The 23,265-nt window shown below is 41.4% G+C and overlaps 2 protein-coding genes across 2 annotated transcripts in view; one reads left to right on the forward strand and one right to left on the reverse strand.

Moving 5' to 3' along the window:
* Positions 1 to 23,265, forward strand: part of tmtops2a (teleost multiple tissue opsin 2a) — a 25,860-nt gene that overhangs the window by 401 nt on the left and 2,194 nt on the right. Inside the window, exons 1-3 of the mRNA XM_042079961.1 lie at positions 1 to 724; positions 17,362 to 17,687; positions 19,786 to 20,019. The exon at positions 1 to 724 is cut by the window's left edge and continues 401 nt beyond it. Of these exons, the coding sequence (XP_041935895.1) occupies positions 358 to 724; positions 17,362 to 17,687; positions 19,786 to 20,019 (927 nt within the window). The 5' untranslated portion in view covers positions 1 to 357. The remainder of the gene's footprint in view (positions 725 to 17,361; positions 17,688 to 19,785; positions 20,020 to 23,265) is intronic.
* Positions 21,634 to 23,265, reverse strand: part of st6gal2b (ST6 beta-galactosamide alpha-2,6-sialyltranferase 2b) — a 25,531-nt gene continuing 23,899 nt past the window's right edge. Inside the window, exon 6 of the mRNA XM_042079960.1 lies at positions 21,634 to 22,376. Within this exon, the coding sequence (XP_041935894.1) occupies positions 22,129 to 22,376 (248 nt within the window). The 3' untranslated portion in view covers positions 21,634 to 22,128. The remainder of the gene's footprint in view (positions 22,377 to 23,265) is intronic.

Below are 23,265 nucleotides of genomic sequence, written 5' to 3' on the forward strand. Positions count from 1 at the left end.
TTGAGAATAGAAATATTTAATTATTAAATGGGATGAGAGAAAACGACCTATGGATCCATACGCGTGCGTTTTTTGTAGCTCGACGGCTTTCGCGTAAAGACTACTGGCACTCGCGTTCTATCAGTATCATCGCCTTTTTGTAGAACGACGGACTGGTGTTAAATAACTTAATGTGTCCAGATAAAGTTATGTCTTCAGCAATCACAGTGGGAGATTAAATGTTTCTTTTTCTGAGTTCAATAATATTGTTGGTAAACAAGACTGTATAAATGCCACCGCTCTTGCCGCTATGAATGGAATACACTCATCATCTTCAAAACAAATAAACTATAATGCAACATGAAACAATAGGCAACTATGTTTTCCGAAGTGGCCAACTTAAATTACAGCTCTAACGGAACCGGTGAAGACTCTCTTAATTATTTGGATCAGGACTGGAATGACACTCCGGGCACACTGTCACGAACTGGACTAAATGTTGTCGCTGTGTGTTTGGGATCTATTATGGTGTTTGGCTGCCTCAACAACCTAGTGGTACTAGTCCTCTTCTGCAAGTTCAAGACGCTTCGTACACCAGTGAATATGCTACTCCTGAACATCAGCGTGAGTGACATGCTTGTGTGCATGTTTGGGACGACACTCAGCTTCGCGTCTAGCATCAAAGGACGGTGGCTGGCAGGCAGACATGGATGCATGTGGTACGGCTTCATTAACTCCTGTTTCGGTGAGTCGATCGATAATGATAGAAAGTGAAAGCATGCGTTAAAGAGTTTATTCGATCGTATCCCATTTTATAAATGTTTTATAGCTTCGTTACTGATCTTCGTAAATGTACAGGCCGACGCAAGAGAAATAATAAAAAATGCATTGATAAAGGCAACAAACACATTTTTCTTTAGTGGTGTTGAAATCTCTGGCAGATCTGTGAAGAAGAATTAGTGACTCATGATAAAGAACGTGAGAGGACGAGTGCTGACGTAGTACATGTTTTCAGGTGGACAGGTGTTTTCAGGTGGACTCTTATTAGCTGGCAACAATGTGCAGTACAGGAGTAGGCTAAGTAAATGTGGTCCAATTTACCACAGGTCACACTGTGGACCAGTGCATTAGGGATGCATCAGGCATCAGCCAGCAGGCCTGTGGACTCCACTGCCTATAAATATTAAAATACTGTTGAATACTCAAACTTATAGCCTATGTGTTTCATAATACATCCACTAGTCAGTATTGATGTGGAGGTCTTTGGAAAGCCAGTTAATTTGGTCCAGCAGTTAATTTAGCTGACCGAAGGAGTGGAAAAAGTGCAGTCAATGATCCATCTATGACAGACAGACTTTTTTATTTAGGCTGGGCATCTGAGATTTATGTCTAGTGTGGTAGGAGGTTAGGATTTAAAAGAGCTCCTAATTGAAAACTCTCTTTTTCTATGTCTCTCAACTGATTTGGAGTTGGACTATGCTGCGGTATTCTTAATTCATACTTCTGGGTCACTGTTCCCATGTAAATGCGTCAGCCAAATGTAATGTAATGTAATATTTGGTCTGTCAGAAAGGGTTCCATAAAAGGGTCTTGACGGCAGAGATGTATAAGTGGAGTATTTGGATGTATCTCTAATGAACCTTTTTACATTTCAATGAGCCCCTTACTCCACTTGCAATCACGAGGCAATTCTGAATCTCAGATTGGAGTTGGATGTACAGTAATGTCAGCCCCAGATGATGGGGTGGTGTTAGCCTGATATATATCTTTGCATATGAACATGTGCAATTGCATGACCACGCTCTCTACTGCCAGTGCTACCATTAGAATTTAATTTGCCCACACACATGGAGCATGTGGAGAAGTATCAGAAAAAAAATAATAATTTGCACTGTGGAATTTTTATCACTTGGATGCAGTGAATGTCTTTAAATCTACTCTATATATTCCATAACTCTGAATGTGAGGATAAAAATGAGCTGAACAGCACTGTTAGTGTGTACCGATGCTTTTTCAAATTAGGTAACACACATATCAGACTATAAACACTAAATATTCATTAGAAATGTTAAATGCAGGTGTGTGAAACACAAGGTCTTCCGATTAGATTGTTTTTCACATTTGCACTATTTCCCCTGTCTTGCAGTCTTTTGGGGAGATAGTTTACACGGATGCATACTGCTTATGGTATGCAGTGTACCTTGTTGTAGTAGTGTGTGTAGCCTGCACATATTTTGACGAGGGTCTTAGAAATGCACAGCTGAAATAGGCTTGAAGACACGTTGCTGTTTGTTGATGATAAGTGCTATCTTGGTGTAGCTTTAGGTTTATCTGTGTTATGACAGGGCAACTGAAATTGTCTTAGGTCTCATTGCGTTAGGCTGTTTTGCTACTTGAATTTCACTTTCTTAAAAATAGAATGTCATTTGTACAGAAGTAATAAAAAATGCTACCCTTCCTTTTGCTACATTCACCCCTCTGCAAGAGGATAGAATTACTTTCAGTCCGAACAGTCACACGATCCAGTGAATCGATCCACCATACTCCCACATACACACATCTGCTTTATTCTGAGTGTTAACAAATGAATGGAGATAGGAAACACAGACATATTGTTCCCCTGATTTTACTCAAATCTTCTTCAGTAATGTTACCAAGTGTGCAGTGTGTTATCATGTCACAGATGAGTTGGTTCGTAATGGAAGTTGGTTTGTCTTTGCCAATTAATCCATATGGAACAGTGATGTGTGTTGTGCTGGTAACTAGAAATGCTTTGAGCCTCAAATATGTCTGTGTTGACAAGATCCCTGACACACACACACACATACCATTTTGAGTGCATGTCAGTGTGGGTAAGATCACTGACACACGCACACATGCACACACACACACACATGCATATATTCTGACTACTAAATATATTAATTATAACACTGAGCAAACACTATGTGGACACCTTGTGTAAATTATTAATATTCTGATTATTTATCATCATTGATTTGAATTATTGATAATTTTACCCTCTGACCATATAGCAGAGCATGTTATGAACAGCACAGGGCTGCTGCAGTGCAGTGGGTGGGGATGTCAAGAGTGACGTCTGTGATCTGTTCTGACATGCTCATACAGTATATATGAGAATAGTGATGGGGACGAGACCGCCTATGCCGAGTCCGAGTCAAGACCGAGTCTTTGAAGAGTCGAGACCGAGTCTGTTGGTTTTCAAATACAGTCGAGTCCGAGTCAAGACCGAGTCTTTGAGGAAGCAAGTCCGAGTCGAGACCGAGTCCTTTAGGAGTCGAGACCGAGTCGAGACCAAGACCATAAAAAAAATTCAGTTTTAATATTCATAATTTAATATCACCCCAGTTAATAATCAACAGTTAGGCCTACAGACTAAGCTAGATTGGGAATTGTTTAGAGGAGCAGTCTTAACGTCTTAATATGGACTATGCTGACCTACAGACACTCACCGGCAGCAGAGCCATAGAAATAAATAAACGGCTTTGACGGCAGTATCTTTGCATTGCACCATGGGATGTCATTTTTAAATAATGCCGGTCAACATTGCATTTTATTATTATTGTTGTTATGTGTTGTCTGTTTTTTTATATGAACATAAAAAATGCGTTGGTCTCGAGGACTCGGTCTGAAATTACGAGTCCTTCTCCTCCCACTGTGGTCCGAGACCGAGTCAAGACCGAGTCTTTGAAGGAACGAGTCCGAGACGAGACCGAGAAAGCAGAAATTGGTCTCGAGACCGGACTCGAGTACTACATCACTATATGAGAATATGAGTTATATAATGTATATGAGTAATAAGAATATGAGTATATGATGCATATATAAGAATATTAGTTTATCATCCTATTAGTTTATAATTCCTCTGCATAATCAATGAGTAATATGATGCAAATGAGAATATGAGTTTATCATCATAATTCCTCCCAATAATAAGATTTTGAACTTGATTCTGATGGGACGTCCATCTTTGGTCGACCTGAAAACTGTCACAAACATTGGCAGTCCCCCAGCAGTTACGGCAACTTTTCCTCAAACTGTTTGTTGTTGGGTCTTGTCACACCTCATATGAAGTCTTCATTATGAACATGTGTTGATGGCCTGGTGTCTACATTATCAACTAGATCATGCGTCAATGGCCTTGCGGGACGTTTTCCTTCCACTGACTCATAGCCAAACACAGTTGAGAGTAGGACTGTTAAATTGAGTGCAGACTCATTTTAAAGCTCTGTCGATCCTAAGCCCTTCCTTATGAGTTATCTTTATCCTCTCCTGCTGCCACCAGTCTTTCACACTCCTGAAGCAGAATCCAGTGGGGTGAAATGTTTGTCAGTTTGGATATGATGCTGTGGAAAAGCACCTCCAACCACAAGTCCTGCCTCTCACGGCAGCAAAGAGATTTCAAATCCTAATTCACTGTCCTCTCAGTTGAACAGACAGATCTGTTGTGTTGACAATTTCTTTCATGATCAGTTTCTGGTTGTATTTTTTATTGTTTTCATTGTTACTTCTGTAACATCATCTGTGTTTTGTGATCTGCCCATTTGGGATATTATGCAGTCCTGTAATGAACATTTTCTAGCTATGTGGGACTAAATAGTGAATCACTGACCTGATCATTTTTTTGTTTTGAATCTTGTTGTGGTTTGGTCACATCTGTGTGAGAAGTGGGTTCCTGAATAAGTGGCAATTATGACAATGTATTTAACAGAATACCCCATTTTTTAATTTCAAATACAGTAAGTATAATGACTTGATACTTTAACTCTAAGCTGGTATGTAGTAGGCTAAGTATGTAGTAGGCTAAGTAATATTGACAGTGTGGTCATGTACAGGCACATATACTGTATCTGGCCTTCTGGCTGCATTTATATTGTATTGGGTGTGCTGATATAAATCTGACAGAAAAACTATACTATAAAAAAGCTCAAATCTAAGCTGTACTGAATGTACTTTTTACCAGTCCGTATCAGACAGAAAAGCTATAGCCTACTATAAAAGACCCAAACGCTAAGCTATACTGAATGTACTTTTTACCAGTCTGTATCAAACAGAAAAGCTATAAAGACCCAAACGCTAAGCTATATTGAATGTGCTTTTTACCAGTCCGTATCAGACAGAAAAGCTATATTATAAAAAAAACAAAAGCTAAGCTATATTGAATGTGCTTTTTACTAGTCCGTATCAGACAGTATATTTCCAGGATGCGTTTGGTATGCGGCAGGCAGACGATGAGCGCCAGGGAAGCAGGGGAAAGGGCTCCATGTGGAGCTCCATGTGTGCAGTTGGCCAGCTTTGTGGAGAGAGAGGATGATTACCCCGTAGGGTCTCACTCCCTCACATAATCAAAACAAGGAGTGAGTATGTTTCATGTTGGCTTATTACTCACCTCTGAGGGTTTCTGTGCTTCAGGCTGTAGTTGAGCGCATGGCATAAGCACAGAACACAGAACTCAGTGAGTGAAGGTGTGATACTGGGGTATGAAGAGACTGTCCACTTCTCTCCCCACTGTAAGGATGGTGGGTCCACTTCCCTCCCCACTGTAAGGATGGTGGGTCCACTTCTCTTCCACCACTTCTCTCCCCACTGTAAGGATGGTGTGTCCACTTCCCTCCCCACTGTAAGGATGGTGGAAGGATGAAGAGATGGTCCTGTACAAAAGGTAGCTTACATGTGACTCAATTTCATGAGATGAGATGATACAAAGTTTTAAAGATGTTGAACCCCATACCCCCCCCCCCCCAAATATAAAATACACATGTGTTGAAACTTAATAATTTCTCATCAAATCTTCCCAAGACCATGTAGGAAAATCTGTTTTTTTATCACTTGATATTTGAGCCTGTCACCCATAAAGTTTTTTGACCATGTAATCAGGAACTTGCATTTCTACTTGTATTTTTAGGAATAGCGAAAACATGTGAGACATGTGGGGACGTGACATGTAGGAGCTGTGATGTGTAGGGGATATGATGTAGGCTATGTGATGTGTAGGAGACGTGTAGGCGATGCAGGCGCGCGGGAACCTATTTTTGACCAGGGGTGCTGAATAACAAAAATAATGGATGTCCGACGATTCCCCCCCTCTCCTGGACATGTTTAGGATTTTGACTGCTAAATACGTCATTTTAGTGCGGTGTGCGGGTGATGGCGAAACGTTTTAGAAAAGTCCTGGCCAGCCACAAATTCCAATGTTCCGCGACAGCACTCCGAGTCCACTGCGCCCACCCTAACCCCACAGAAGTGCACTTGACATCGTTAGCCTATTTCAGTATAGCTAAGGAAAATTACTTTTCTGATCGTCAAAACCACACCAGAGATGTTAGGCTTTAAATATAGGCTAATAATCAGGCTGCAATGATCTCGCAAATAATTTCTGAATAGCCTAAAGTGTGTCGTCTCCACAGCAAGTCCTAGTATCTTAGCGACTAGGATAGTGAAATGATTTCACTAGCTATGCATTTATTATTTTTGCAAAACTGTAAAACACAATTAAAGTTTCTTTCAGCTTATCCATGTTTTTTTTAACGTGTAAATCGCATAGAATATGTAGGCCTATATCAACCGTAGGCCTACACACTTGATCGCTATCACATAGATGAAACCATGCTACGGTTCTTACAGTAACTGACTCACGTTCACGTTGATCTCTATAACTGTTAATTTTTAGTAACCTATATTCGAACCTATCCATAACCCTTTTTTGCTATTTGACTCATCATTTCACATACAAAAATATAAATAATGTCAGACAGCGAATTAGTAATTATTTAAAATATAATATTTTTTAAAAATCTATCTCCTGCCAACAGGGGGTGCTGCAGCACCCTCAGCACCCCCCTTCCCGTGCCCTTGAGGCGATGTGATGTGTAAGGGATGTGATGTGTAGGGGATGTAAAGTGTAGGGGATGTGATGTGTAAGGGATGTGATGTGTCGGGGATGTAAAGTGTAGAGGATGTGATGTGTAGGAGACGTGTAAGGGATGCGATGTGTAGGAGAGATGTGATGTGTAGGTGATGTGATGTGTAGGGGATGTGATGTAGGAGATGTGATGTGTAGGAGACGTGGTGTGTAGGGAATGTGATGTGTAGGGGATGTGATGTGTAGGGGAGATGTGATGTGTAGGGGATGTAATGTGTGGGAGATGTGATGTGTAGGAGACGTGTAGGCGATGTGATGTGTAAGGGATTTGATGTGTCGGGGATGTAAAGTGTAGGGGATGTGATGTGTAGGAGACGTGTAAGGGATGTGATGTGTAGGAGAGATGTGATGTGTAGGTGATGGGATGTGTGGGGGATGTGATGAGTAAGGGATGTGATGTGTAGGAGAGATGTGATGTGTAGGGGATGTGATGTGTATGAGAGATGTGATGTGGGGGGATGTGATGTGGGGGGATGTGATGTGTAGGGGTTGTGGAATGTGATATGTAGGTGATGTGATGTGTAGGGGATGTGATGTGTGGGGGATGTGATGTAGGAGACATGATGTGTAGGGGATGTGATATGTAGGAGAGATGTGATTTGTAGGAAAGATGTGATGTGTAGGAGACGTGGTGTGTAGGGGATGTGATGTAGGAGATATGTGTGAGGGATGTGATGTAGGAGATGTGATGTGTAAGAGCTGTGATGTGTAAGGGATGTGATGTGTAGGAGAGATGTGATGTGTAGGGGATGTGATGTAGGAGATGTGATGTGTGAGGGATGTGATGTAGGAGATGTGATGTGTGGGGGATGTGTAAGGGATGTAATGTGTAGGGGAGATGTGATGTGTAGGGGATGTGATGTAAGAGATGTGATGTGTAGGAGACGTGGTGTGTAGGGAATGTGATGTGTAGGGGATGCGATGTGTAGGGAATATGATGTATTTTCCAATATGTTTAGCAGCTTCTGCAACATCCCTCTGAATTACCAAGTCCAACAAACCAACGCTATATGTACTGAAGCTATCATGTGCAGTATGGTAGCATTGCTGGTCCTTCGAAATAATTTTTAAACAGCCTCCGCCTGAAAACACTGCTGTCTCATCAGTAGGTTGTTCAGGGAATGTGATGTGTTGTCCAGCACGTTTGGCAGCTTTGGTAGCATGCTTCTCTCTCGCTTGCCTTGGGGAAATGATGGATCAAAGGGACTCAACAGACTACCTTAAATGGACTGCCAGAAGTCCTGCTGCCTACCCCCATCCACCAGTGACACAACTGTTTTCAAAATAAAGAACTTTGATACCTTTACCTACATGTTTTAGTGTCATACCAGCACACACTCTCTCTTTTTCACACATATATACACTTCCTCTTTCATTCCCTAAGAACCACTGCACAAATAAATATATAAACATATAACATGCAGTATAAACTACTACTAAAGTACTACAGTGCTAATACTAATAAGTTATACTAGCCCACACAAGTAATTACATAAACATGCTATGTGTGAAAATGAATAGTATACAAATAAAATGTAAAATGAAACAAACAAGGAATTTGACTCCGGCTTTGCTCTCAAAGTACAACACTGACTTGTCATATAAGAATAAAGAATAGAAAAACATAAAAGAATACAAAGCAGAACAGTAAGACTGGAATGAAGAACAGTCTAATATGGCTATGCATAAATATAATTACAGTATGTACATTTGCAATAAATAGAACACTATGGGTGGGATAGGGTAGTGCAATTGTCTGGGCAGGTCAAATGTTTATTTATTAATTTATTGCCAAGCAAACCCAATACTGGTAAGAAGGGCCAATTTAAAGCCTCCAGAGTGGTCGCCTCCAGTGAGCACCACAAGATGATGGCGACACAGAAAACGTCCCCTGGAACAGGAGGAAACCTGCTTCCTGACCCCCCCATTCCCACAAGGATTAAAGACGCAAAACTCTCACATGATCTGGACTACGTGCAGTATTCCAGTGACTCTGTTTTCATGCAGATCCATTTCTCATTAGGGGAAGAGCTTTATGTGTAAGTGTGTGTATCTTTGTGTGTGTGTATCTCTCTCTCTCTCTCTCTCTCTCTCTCTGTGTCTGTGTGTAAGCCTATCACTTGACTTCCACATACTGTAATTAGTTTCCTTTCCTGCTCCGTCTGAAGGAAAGGAATTCTGGGTCATTAGTCATCATGAAGTCCAGGTCTTCTCTTAAGGTGGGAAATGATGGGATTGTATGGAAAGACATACATGAATGTGTTTTGACACAGATCAAGTACCAAAGATCAAGAGTACACTTGATCCATGCGATGGCAATTAGTCAGTTGATGTCAGTGGACTAAAGATGATGGGCACATGGCTTGGTTTTAACAGTTGATGTCAGTGGACTAAAGATGATATGCACATGGCTTGGTTTTTAACTTCATTCTTCAAGAGAAAACGGATTATATGAATACAGTTCTGTAACCTAGACAGAGACATAGGACTATACATAGACAAAATCATTAAAATGTCAATGCATTATTTTCTGCTTTATCGTATTCAGATGTTTGTGGATTCGCCTTTCCACACTAAAATGCAAAACCAAGTTGTCTAAGTAAAAATGGACCAACATTGTTTTCAAACTGCTCCATTGCAGGAGTTTTAAAATGCTGGAGTAGTTGTAACAAAAGTTGTAACAAAACGGAATAATGTAGATTCCCTATGTCAGGGGTCCCCAACCTTTTATGTACCATGGACCGGTTTGATTCCCATTTTTTTTTCACGGACCGGTGGGGGGGGGGGTTGGGTTCGGGGGTTCCATGTTTCGTGTTGTGCATGCATTACTTGAAAAGAACTAGCTCCAGTTATGTATGAACAGTGAAGGAAACGAACTCTTAAAAATGTGAAAAACGTGAACTTGAAGAAGTGAAAATTGAACAACATGAACTATGAAAATTGAACAACTTGAAGCTACATCTATCATGTGTGAACATGCTTAACACAATATGGTAACAAAACATGGGAACTAAACGTGCATTGCGAATAATCAGTGGGAGCCCTGTGCTTGTTTCCCTGCAACAAGAAAGTTCCATCTGGGGGTGATGGAAGACAGTGACACCCTCAGTGTGTTTGAAATGTCCAGTCGATTGCGCAATTTGGTCTTAGTTGCAGTCATTGCCGAAAACCTGGCCTCGCATAGATACGCAGTGGGAAATGGTAGCAACGTTTTCAGCGCTTTTATGGGTATCTCGGGATATTCTGCTTTGGTTTTCATCCAAAAACCCACCAGAGAGGTTTCCTCATAGCCTACACACTCTTAAGACCACCCTCATTTGCAATTTCGATCAACTGCTCTTCCTCCTGCGTTGACAAGTTAGGACTATTCGAGATATTGACAAATGGGTTGCGGACCCACTCATTGGTTTGCCGTGGATCTTTGGAGGATGGGAAGTAACGCTCAAACTCATTTGAAAGCGCAACAAGGTGATTGCGCACCAGCTGCGAGACAAAGGGCCCTGCCTCAGTCTCTCCCAAAACCCTCACTACTGTTTGGAACATATCAAATACACCCCGATCCACTCGTCGTACCCACAAATCAAGCTTGGCTTTAAATGCAGCGACTTTATCTGCCAGTTTAAAGACAGTCGTCATTCTCCCCTGCAGTGACAGGTTGAGGTCATTAAGCAGCCCGAATATGTCACATAGGTAAGCGAGTTTTGACACCCAGCCCTCATCACTAAAATATGCAGCTACGGTGACTTTTTTTCTGTAAGAAATCTCTGCAGCGGCTCTCGCAACTCAAACACTCTGGCCAGTGACCTGCAACCAACCAACTTGGATAGCGTACCACGGTGACCCATTCACCCTCTCTAACAACTGTGCCTCAATATCCTCTGACATATCATCAATTCGCCTATGGACAGTGCTTGCAGAAAGCGGTACCTGAGCTATTTTTTTAGCTGCAGCCTCCCCAAGGAGTTCATTGCACATGCCTTTACCAGCAGGCAGAATTAACTCTTCCCCAATAGTAAAGGGCTTCTTAGATTTAGCAATCCGACTAGCCACTATGAGGCTTTTAGCGCAGCCACGTTCACCGATGTGGTTGCTTTACGCACTAGTTTTTTGTCCTTCTTGCTCGCGTTTCTTACGCTCAAAGAACTCAAGGGGTTTGTCTTTAAGTGTAGGATGCTTGGACTCTAGATGTCGAATTAGCTTTGATGGTTTCATTGCTTCGTTTGACAACTTATCGCCAAATACCACACATAAAGGACTGCGAGTGCATGCGAGTCACCGGTCTCTGCGAAACCATATTTTAAATATGACTCGTCATATTTCTTATTGAATGACCCCTTCTTTTTCTTTGAGGTATCTGGCTCACCATCGTCAGTGGGTATTATTGCGAATGTGACATTATTGCGAATTAAATTGAGTTTATTTAGTTTGCATGCATTTTTTTTAAACTCTTGTCGTAGGCTACGGCCCGGTCAGGAATGTCCGGGCCGCGGCCCGGTGGTTGGGGACCGCTGCCCTATGTGACAATCTAGAATATTTAAAGGAAAACTGAGAAAGGATCCCAGCTTAGTTGTAATGTAGTTATTAGAGACGTAGGGGAGTGTTGGGATGTGCTTTGAGAGAAGAGCAGTGAGGTCCTGACAGTTTTTATCAAGATAGACAGTCATAGCTTCATGGTTTATGTCTGACTAGCTGTTAAGAATGCTAATGCTCCTTTAAACAACCTTTCAATTACACAGTTTTCTTTCTACTGACTGGAAACTTGCCATTTTCACTCCTATCTTTAAATCTGGAGACCACCATGGTCAACGCCAGTAAGCATATTACCAGTACTTTGAAAGGTTGCTGAGAAAGTTGTCACTGAACAACTGATAACCTATCTTAACAGCAGCAACCCTGGTTTGCCTCGCATGCAGTTTGGCTTTAGAAACAAATACTCCACTGACACAGGCACCAAGTAACAGAACAAATCATGACTTGATGAACTTGAGGCTCTATACTCTTAGATTTGTGTTAAGCCTTTGACATGGTTAATCCTGATGTTCTTATTTCTACATTTGCAAATTGCATTTCATTACTTCCAAACACTGGCATGGGTGCCATAATCCAATAGATGCTAATTTGCCTGAGGTGAATTCAGGTACAATGTATCAAATGGCAACATTCATGTTTAAAGGAAAATTCTGGTATTTAGCACTTTGTGTCCCTTTTCTGGTTTGTTTTGGATGAACTAGAGTGGTGGACACCGAAATGTTGACGATTGGTCCTGTCTCGACTTTTCTGACTCGTTTTGAATCGCCTTTGACTACTCAGAGTGGCTGCCAACAGGCATACTCAAACCTGTCCTAAAACAACCCTTAACGTTCGTTTTCAAAACTGCGCAACTCATCGAGTGGTTAGTGGTGTTCGTTGATGTTCCAAAACAAGTAGCGTAGCGAAATACAGTTTCTGTCGTGTTTTATTTGGCATTTTGTAAAATCCAATTGATTTCTGTTGGAAGACTCATTGCACGTTGATATTACCAGTGTTTCCGCTGGATTTTTTTTAACAGTGGCGGCATTTTTGCTGTTGTTGCGAGCGAGCTTAGGCCTATAGACTACGATATGGGAAATACTTTATACGATCAGCTTCAGAAATGAATGGGTTTTCCTTGGCCTGTGCTACACCTTTCTACCAAGTTGTGCAAAAATTGTAGTTTTTGCGATGTTGACAAACATGCGTAGCACATGGAAGCTCTTGATAGCGCATTCCACTAACGTCTATAAAAACAATATATTTATGGAATAAAAACAAGACAGGTACCCCGGATTAGCATTGCTGTTTATTCTTAAACTGCAATTTACAGCAGCCAGTGGAGGGCATTTAGCCTACATGTAGGCTACTATGCTTCCAGACAATATTTTGCATCTCCCCTAATTCTGTAGCAGTGGCACCGCTAAATGAAGAGGAAACACTGAGAAGAAAGTTAATGCTTTAAATAGGCTACGTCAATACACAGTATATAATATGTGAACTGAAACTAGACAGGCCATAATAACCACTGACTAGTTTAGGCTACTTATTGTTAAATTGCAATGTGAGCAGCAGCCAGCAGGGGAGCATACTTCGCAGGTTTATTTAAAAAGCAAATGTTCGTCTGCCCTGATTCTGATACCGTGGCGGTATTCAAATCGTGGGGGGCCGCCATGCTGAAATAAACGTAGAGGAAACACTGATTACTGCGCCACTGTCTATGCTTCAGGTTCAAATATTGAGCGAAAGTTTATACACGGTTGTGAGGTGTTTGAAAAAATGGTTCCACAATAGCAAATAAGACGGCTGGAAATCATACATTGCGCCGATATATTTTATTTTAATAATCAACGAACACCACTAACCACTCGGTGAGTTGCAGTTTTGAAAACGAACATTAAGGGTTGTTTTAGGACATGTTTGAGTATGCCTGTTGGCAGCCACTCTGAGTAGTCAAAGGCAATTCAAAACGAGTCAGAAAAGTTGAGACAGGACCAATCGTCAAAATTTCGGTGTCCACCACTCTAGTTCATCCAAAACAAACCAGAAAAGGGACTCAAAGTGCTAAATACCGGAATTTTCCTTTAACATTGTAGGCCTACATGGTCCCTTACAAATAAAATTGTATAAACCCACTGCTGTAATTATTCTTTTCACTTTCATGTTGATATATTCTGTAAGGATATCCCTGAAGTTGATGATTGGTAGACAGTGAAAGCGGAATCTTCCTTGAGTGTGTAGGCATAACTCTGAATGTATACAGGTATATATACAGGTAGGTATACCTGAATGTAGGTGTAACTCTAACCTTGTGATTGTGGAAGCAGGGTGACTGGAAAAAAGACTGGCAAGGAAAATATGCCAAGGAGATGGAGTGCATGGCCGCCCAGGGGAGAACATGAGTGTGTGTGTGTGTGTGTGTGTGTGTGTGTGTGTGTGTGTAAAGTACAGTCAGTAGAGGAGTGCACTGTGCTCGTGTTGGCACCAGAACGCGGTTAGCTGAAGTGAATGATGTCCACCCCACCACTGTTGGGGGGGGCAAGCAGGCTTATTGTGGGGTTCATTTCTGCCAGGGCTGATATCACAGGCTGATCAATGGGGGGGCTCTGCTTACATCTCCAGACCGTCACAGTAACTGCTACGCTAACTCAAATAGCATCCGCGGCATCAGCGAGTCGAGTTTCACTTCTGCTTCCTCTTCCCATCGATTTGTGGCAGCGCAGTATCATCTGCAACCACACACACATCGCACGGCGCCTGACAGAGCACTGACGCAGAGACCACACACACATGGCACGGTTCCTGACAGGGCACTGACGCAGAGACCACACACACTTGGCACGGAGCCTGACAGAGCACTGAGGCATCAAAATGATCAGAACAAACCTGAAGGAGCTGACAGCGGAACGTGTCGTTTGCTCAAAATAAACTATCCATAATTACACCAGTGTGCAGTGATGATCTTTATTTGTTTAGTCTGATATTCCTGCATCCCGGTGTTTAAAGGATGTGTTCTGATGTGATGTCTTATCTTCAGAGAGACTCAAACACACACACACCACACCCTCAGTATCCCTTCATCAAGTTCGGATCAGTGTTTCTGGCTTTTTATGTTTCACTCTCAGCATAAAGCTGTGTGTGCTGAGTAAAAAAATATGTTAAAACTGTTTCTTAAAAAGACCCTTAGACAATTCCACGCTTTTTGATCTTGAGTGCTTCCTTTAGGCTCTCAGATGCTAAGAGATGATGGGACACTCTTTTGTTGTGAAGAGGCTTATCTTTTGTCTACTTTTTAGATTCAAATTCTCAAAGTGTCACTCCCTTGTGGGTTCTATAAAGTTTTGGCATTGCTGAAAGCCACTAAACTATTGAGTTGGAGTGATTCCATTGAAAAGACTGACCCAGATGAGATGGGAACCTTATCCTTTCACATGAAAGACCAGTCAAGTAAAGTGTAACCCATTGTGTTAACTTGTCCATCACATGATTTGTTTACTGTGAATGAATTAGCCTTTTTTCAAAGCAAGATGAATTTTATAATGTACAATTCATAAACATTAGTGATTCAAAGTAGTTTAGGAGACAAGAGACATAGAGTAAACTGCTTAAAACAGTTACATTTTCAGACTTTGAAGCTTAGCTGCTGTTGATTTTTTTGTGGTCCATGCTCATTTGCAGACTTGTCAGTTAAATAAGTAATAAAAGTCACTGGCAGGATTTAAACAGAATATCCTCATTGAACTAGTAACTTCACTGGCATTGATGACTTTTTGTATCATTGATAATGTTCAACCACGACAGTTTTGATTTCCTGACAAAGTCTGTACCTTGTTAACCTTGGCTTGGAGTCAGCTGACATCTGGACAAAGTCTATTCGAGAGTGTTCTCATTCTGTTGTCGTGATAGACTGTGGGAGTGTGATTTGCAAAACGTTGATGAGTGGTCAGATTTAATAACAACTGTACTCAGAAACATCTGAACCATTGGTCATATTGGCTTACTTTAAAATCATATTTATTTTGTACAAAAGTGAGTGCAGGTGCAAGAGAGGTAAAAAAAATTAAAAATACAGTACAGGGTCAATTCCACAGTTGAGTCCACACATTAAGTATTTGAATTGGCACAATGCTGGATCAATTGAATTTTAATGAAATATAGATACATTATACTACAGCAACAGAGGCTTACAGCAATCTTGCACAGTCTAAAGAGCTCAACCAAACAAACCAGTTCAACTGGGGCATTTGGTGTGCTAAAATGCATAGCTATATGTACTGTAGTCTGTCATGACAGAATACTCAACCCATGGATGAAGATTATACCAGTTTGGCCTGAAGCTCCGTCTTCTGTCCCCCAAAGTGGTTGGGAATATATTCAAGTTGGGCTGTACTCTTGGAGTTGCTGACATCTATAGAAAGATGTACAGTAAGCTAAACATAGGGCACAACTACAACATGTATTTAGTTGCATATGTATATCTGCATGTATTTCAACATGTAGGACAAATATTTACTTAAAGAAAAAACGTTAGACCCCTATCAACACAAAAATTAATTTACAGCAGAAAGCACCATTTTAAGGACACACAGTAGGCCTACAAAGAAATTGTAATTGCACTGCTTTGCAAATAGGAACCTTCTTCACAAACCTGATAGTGCAGTACTTGATCCACATGGATCCATTTGCTGGCTGTTCCTCTCTCTGGCCCTGTATGTTTCCTCTCCATCTTCTTCATGCTCCTCACCCTCTGGAATTTCCCTGTCTGTGTGAGAGCCCTGACCTGCATCACATGGCCTCTCTCCAACCTCCACCGACTCCTCTGGCTCTCCCTCTTCCTGCTCCTTCATTTGTTTCTCACTGCTGTTTCTCTCACCTTTACCATCCCTCATGCAGATAGCCTGTTGTTGTGAGTTGGTTGATCACTACTTTACTCAAATGTATGTTATCGCAATGCAACTGCCAAGACGGATGAAGTTACGTGGTTAACGTCACAACATTGTGTAGAGCAAGGATACTGACATGGATATGCTTCAATGAGTTTGCTATATGATTACGCTTCTAAACATGTTTCGAGACCAGACATTTACAAACTTGATTTCATTATGAGTGTGAGGAACAACAGTAACACAGTTATGTGCAAAAACAACAAATTACTTACGAGTTGAATTCGTGTTGCTTACCTTCGACTCTTGCAACAGGAGAAATCGTAGCTTCTCTCTCCAAGAGTAGTTTCTGAGCTCTCATTCACCGAGCAGCACTGCAAGTGCGCCGCTCTAATTTATCTGCGTAGAATTATTTGGTCAGCATGGGGGGGGCACAGGGGTGGCCAGGGAAATGTCTACAGAGGCACGGGCCTCCCTAGGCCCCCGTGTAGAACCGCCACTGGACAGGACCCATTGTGTAAGTCTGACGTACTGCAACAGTAGGCTATCTCTGATGTGAATGCCAGAGACAAAGTGACACTTTGGTGAGTTGGCCCTCACACTCTCCCCAAGTCCCCCATGCCCACAGGATGTGGCTTTAAAGGAACATGCCATGCCATCTTATTTGTCATCTACCCCAAGGATATCCTTCTTTTGTCTGTGCATACAATAGCTCTATCTAACACCATTAACCTAGTTTAGCATAATTCACTTGAAGTGGGTTACACCAGCCTATAGCTGAAAGGGAGCTACAGGATAACTGTGGTAACCCACTCCCCATCATACCATCAATCTTATATGTGGCCATATTTAATTGTGTATGATGTCCAGACATGTCCAGCATTTGTAAAATAAAATCATAATTTAAAAAAATTATTTATGCTTGTCTCTCATCTTTCATTACCCTCTATGGTGTCCTTATAATAGTAATATCAGTATATAATTCATTTTATTTACGTTACGTTTATTAAGTGGTTTATTTACATCAATTTTGCTTTTTCCCAACAGGCATTGTGTCGCTCATCTCACTGGCCATCCTCTCTTATGACCGCTACAGCACACTGACCGTCTATAACAAGCGGGCCCCAGACTACCGCAAGCCTATTCTGGCAGTGGGGGGCTCCTGGCTCTACTCCCTGCTCTGGACAGTGCCCCCCCTGCTGGGCTGGAGTAGTTATGGCCTGGAAGGTGCTGGGACCAGCTGCTCTGTGACGTGGAGGGCAAACACAGTGGGCTCCCACTCCTATATCATCTGCTTGTTCATCTTCTGCCTGGGCGTCCCTGTGCTTGTCATGGTGTACTGTTATGGGAGGTTGGTCTATGCTGTTAAACAGGTGGGTTTCCCCGGTCAGCAGTTTGCCTGTCCAATGGGTGGTTTTCCAACTGAAACCTGTTTTGTCTATAATAGACCTCTGAAGTCGCCTATAAAAAGGATACGATCTTTGCCCATATAAGGAGATCCGCGTACCATCTTTGCCCATATAAGGGCCTTTATGGGCAAAGATGTCAGCTTTAGGTCCTTTTTGCAGGCGAACTTTAGAGATCTATGTAGTTAAAGCAAGGATGGGAGACACAGGCATACCGTACAGTTTATCACAGTGTATGTCAAACAACGCACAAATATCACACAAAATATTTTCTTAATAGCTGCTTTTAAAACTGATCTAGGATATGAGATGCTTGATAAGATAATTATAATAATAGTTCTGTATGGCTTATACAACAATAATCATGTAATCATATCTATTCATCACAAATAGTTTATAATAGACTTTATAATATATTATAAGATAAAACACTATAAGATATTACGTTGTTACTTACTTGTTTCACTCTTGCTTTAATGAATGCTTTATGAACATTTCAGTGCAATTATCAAGAGGCAACATAATGTTTATTATGCATTCTGATACTTCAAGCTCTAAGGGCTTTAACACTGCAAGGCTTTATGAGAGCAGTCCTGAGGTAGCTAGATCATTAAGTGTTACCGACATGTTTTTAATTAGCTGAGCATATAGCTATACTGTATATAGCATATAGCGTATAGCTGAGAGAAAAGATTCAGGCACATCTCCAGGCTCCTATGTAATGCCTAGAGACACACGCACGCACACACACATGCACACGGACACAGACACACACACACATCACTCAGATTGTGAAAGATAATATAGACAAAGCAAGGAGTCAACACTGCACAGTTACATCAGGTAACATATTCATGGATAACATGCTAAACAGTTAAAATATACTGCATGTTGACCCTAATCTATAAGCAGCCACAAAGCCAAACAGTTTTTACTGGACATGTATTGTTCTACTGTTTTAGTCGTTGTCCTACTTCATAATATTTGTATGGTGTATATTTCTATGTTTGTTGCATACATTTTCCATGGAATGACAACAGACAAATCTCCATTTCCAAAATGTTCTGAGAACTGAACTCATTAAGTCAACAAGATAGCTGATGATTAGGGAGTTAGGACAAGCAAGTTTCTTTCTATTGCATAATAGGGAAAAAAGCAATATCTTCTGAGCACGTTGAAGGATCGATCTTCATCAAACCTGGCATGCTTGATCACTTTGAAGGCCAGATGGACTGATTTGATAAGAAGACAAAATTAATGAATGTCCCACACTGGGAAGCATTATAGTTTGATACTGCAGCTGAAGTTAAGCGTTCTACATACTGATAATTAAGACCCATGAAGCATTGTACACAATTGTCTTCTCTTGTCCACTCTAAGTTCTAACCTCACGATAATGAGAGGTTATGTGGTACTGGCATACTATTTCACTATGTGCATTGCTGAGGGTTTTATAAGATAAAATGCTAATTGCAGCTTGTGCACCTTGCAGCATGACACTTGTATGCATAATTAACAGTGAAAGTGTGTGTGTGTGTGTGTGTGCGTGTGTGGTGTGATGCAGTGTGTGTACTCCATTCAGGGCAAATCCGGATGAGTAACTAATGAAGCCCAGAGAGGGAATACTTGAGTCCCTCTCTGCCTTTTGTCTGTCAATTACACAGTGTTACCATGCAGCCTTCCACTTCCCCCACTCCTGACGGAGTTATCTTAAGTCCAGCACTGGACTGCTCTGCTAGTGGCCCAGCATGACTGATGTAGCCCGCAGGTTATGAACATATTTGCGGCACTATACATAAATTAACATTTAGTTGCCAGTTCCTTAAAAAAGGCCGTCTCCCTCACATAACGAGTCCCTCATCTCACATAACACCTGAAGTCCTGTATAGCCCTCCATTTCTCTTCTCCCTCTTGCTGTCTACTAAAATAACTGAATAATCCGTTGTCACTAATGTGACATGTTAAGTTAAGCACTGGTGCAAACACGTTAGCCCACAGCAACATCAGCATAAGTCTCTTATTAACCGTAACCATGGTAATCCATCCTCTTCATGCCTCATCACAGGTGGGCCGGATCCGAAAGACAGCTGCGCGACGGAGAGAGTATCATATCCTGTTTATGGTGATCACCACGGTCGTATGCTACCTGGTCTGCTGGATGCCCTACGGCGTTGTGGCAATGATGGCCACGTTCGGCCCACCGGGACTCATCACACCCATTGCCAGTGTGGTGCCCTCGCTCCTGGCGAAGACCAGCACGGTCATCAACCCCTTAATATACATCCTCATGAATAAGCAGGTAATCTCGCAGTACCATCCACAGCCTTCTTCTTCCTGGAACTGGTTAATTATTTCGAGGAAACATGTAACATTTATAATTACATAGCAATCTTGATTGTATTTATATTATGTGACCTTCTAATAGCCTGACGAGCCAGACCCACATCAAGATGTAGGGTCTGGGGACTATATATATTAAACTAATTGCCTGGTGCACAAACTCGTATTTCATGTTCCATAGAAATACTCAATAATCATAAATCAATGATGATATATAAATTATCATCACATCAAAAATGCCTTGTGTCCTCAAGGCTAAACATTCAGAGTAGTTGAGAAGGTACTGTATGTGAATCACAACACTGAAATGCATGCAGAACATGTACTAGATTAACAACGGGCAGAATATACTGATCAAGTTGCCTGACTTTACACAACAACGTGAAATAACGCAGAGAGGCTGAACTGGACTTCAGCAACCAGATGTTTTAAGATTTGCTTGTAGGCTACTTAAATAAGCAGTTCTGGCCCATTACAAGCCATTTTAGATTTTTTTTAATACAAGTGTACTGTGTTTTAAATCACCAATCCACACTAAAATCATTTTTTTTAAAAATCATTTTAAAAAAAACAACAGAATTTGTGTCACTCCAAGCTATTCTTTTCATTAAAATACATATTTCATTGATCTATATGTATATTATCTTTCACAATCTGAGTGATTCTCTCTCTCTCTTACTTTAAAGTGATTCTCAGAACAGCAATCAGTCAGTAGTACAAGTTAAAATAAGTGCATTTCAAACTTAATCTTTAACGTATCAGCACACATTGTCATATTAGTAATAACCCCAGTGGGAGACTGAATATCTGGAGCTCTATTACTATTACTGTACCTCCTAAATTGTCAATCACTTGCAGAGAGAGAGAGAGAGAGAATCACTCAGATTGTAAAAGATAATATAAATATAGACAAAGGAGTCAACACTGCATCAGGTACATATTCAAGGATGATATGCTAAACAGTCAAAATATACTGCATGTTGTTGGCAAATCCTGCCTTACTCTCTTTACTGTTTGGTAACCGTGATAAAACACGAAGTAGTAAGATAAGACAGGATTCCTGAAATTAGTTAGGATTTGCTTCTGTAATACAAAACTAAGAAAATCATATCTTACAGCCCTACTCTTCATAAATGTCTTCTGAATGTCTTAATGACTGAATGACTTAAACTAGGATGTTTCTGCAAGGCGCCCCAGGCTTGTAAGGGCAGGCAGAGCATTTACATATGGCTCGTCTTTGCACATCTGTAGAACCTCAGATCCTGGTTCTGTAGAACCGCAGCTCAACTCAAAGTCTTAAAGGTAAATGTAACCAATATCACTTCAGTTGAATGTACAAGTAAACTCACAGGGTCTACTGTAACAAAGTAGCAAATGGTAACAAAGGAAACTTAACCAATTCACAGAGGCAAACTTGACAAGTTAAAGATAACAGATACACCAGATAAAACAATACAAACCCAGAGATAGAGAAAGGGGGAGAGAAAGAGAGAGAGAGAGAGAGAGAGAGAGAGAGAAAGACAAAGGGAGACAGAGAGAGAGAGGAAGAGAGAGAGGGGGACCCGAGGGGGACCCGGAGGACCAGAGCCTCCACTTTTATCATTCACTTGGGCCACCCCTGACTCATCAGAGCCTTTGTTGTCTGAGGTGGATGGGTGTGGCCCAGGTGGATATCATAACTTTATGCTACAGTTTAATTCTTAATGTACAACTATGCACAGATACATTCAATTGTACCAAAACCATAATCAGACTGTTGCCCACATTATAAGTATTCAAGACCAAACATGAATGTATTATTCACAACACATATTTACAGAGCAATACTGTATGATAATGAGGTTGGCCTATTTCACCACAAGACATCAAGTAGGCCCAGGACTGAGTTATCTCTCAGTAGAGGGGCCAGAACAAGGAGCAAATGGTCACTTTATGCATGAGCGGGTGTTGGGGATCTTTGGCCATGGCCAGCTAAGACAATACAGATCAAACACAGGCATCCACACATGTAAATTGACTGCAAAAGGCATTCTTTAGAAATGCATAAGGTTTGGGCAAAAGACGGGCCTTACAGTCTGCACTGGATTTTCCTAAGCCCCTGGAGAGTGAGCTGACCTTTGACCTTGATCATTCTCTCCGAGGTGCGGCTCATACGTCGGACGAGCACCTTCTCGTAGATCAGCGGGTGGTATGCGCCCAGGGTACAGGCGTTGTCCTGGTAATCCTCATAGTAGTGGCACTGATCTGTCTGCCGCTGCGACGGGATGTACTCGTACACATTGACTGTCTCACATAAGCCCATCATCACCATGATGCCTAGAGACACACGCACGCACACACACACACACATGCACACAGACACAGACACAGACACACATCACTCAGATTGTGAAAGATAATATAGACAAAGCAAGGAGTCAACACTGCACAGTTACATCAGGTAACATATTCATGGATAACATGCTAAACAGTTAAAATATACTGCATGTTGACCCTAATCTATAAGCAGCCACAAAGCCAAACAATTTTTACTGGACATGTATTGTTCTACTGTTTTAGTCGTTGTCCTACTTCACAATATTTGTATGGTGTATATTTCTATGTTTGTTGCATACATTTTCCATGGAATGACAACAGACAAAAAAAAAAAAAGAAGACAAAAAATGGGTGTTCCATAACAGTGTATTTATATTAGTAGTGTGTGAAATGAATGTCCCACACTGGGAAGCATTATAGTTTGATACTGCAGCTGAAGTTAAGCGTTCTACATATTCGCTGCACCCGACCGGTAGCGCGACAATGTGACGTCAAAATTGCGTCATTTCCTCTGTCGCACAAGAAATTTCAGCCTCGCGCAGGCAGGTCGTGCACCGGAGATTTTTTTTCAGATGCGTGCGACAAGCAGGATGAGCTTGAAGCCAAGATCAGGGAGCATGCGTGCCTCTATAGAGACATCAACCACATTAAGGCATTTCATATAGCCTAGCCAATGGCAAATCTGCGTCTGCGCCTTCAGTTTGTAATGTTTTGCCTGGTGCGTGAACTCCAACAATTGAGTATAACAATAGAAAGAAAACAGGCGCACTCAAGGGCTTGATGCTCATACAAACAGGTATTGAGAGCCGAGGTTATTACAATAAGTCTACGGACCAAAAACTGGGAAACAAACATTTCGGGCTTAGCCCATAATGGAGACATTGATAAT

Source organism: Alosa sapidissima, chromosome 23 (genome assembly GCF_018492685.1).
Source record: "Alosa sapidissima isolate fAloSap1 chromosome 23, fAloSap1.pri, whole genome shotgun sequence".
In the NCBI taxonomy this organism is placed as follows: domain Eukaryota; kingdom Metazoa; phylum Chordata; class Actinopteri; order Clupeiformes; family Clupeidae; genus Alosa; species Alosa sapidissima.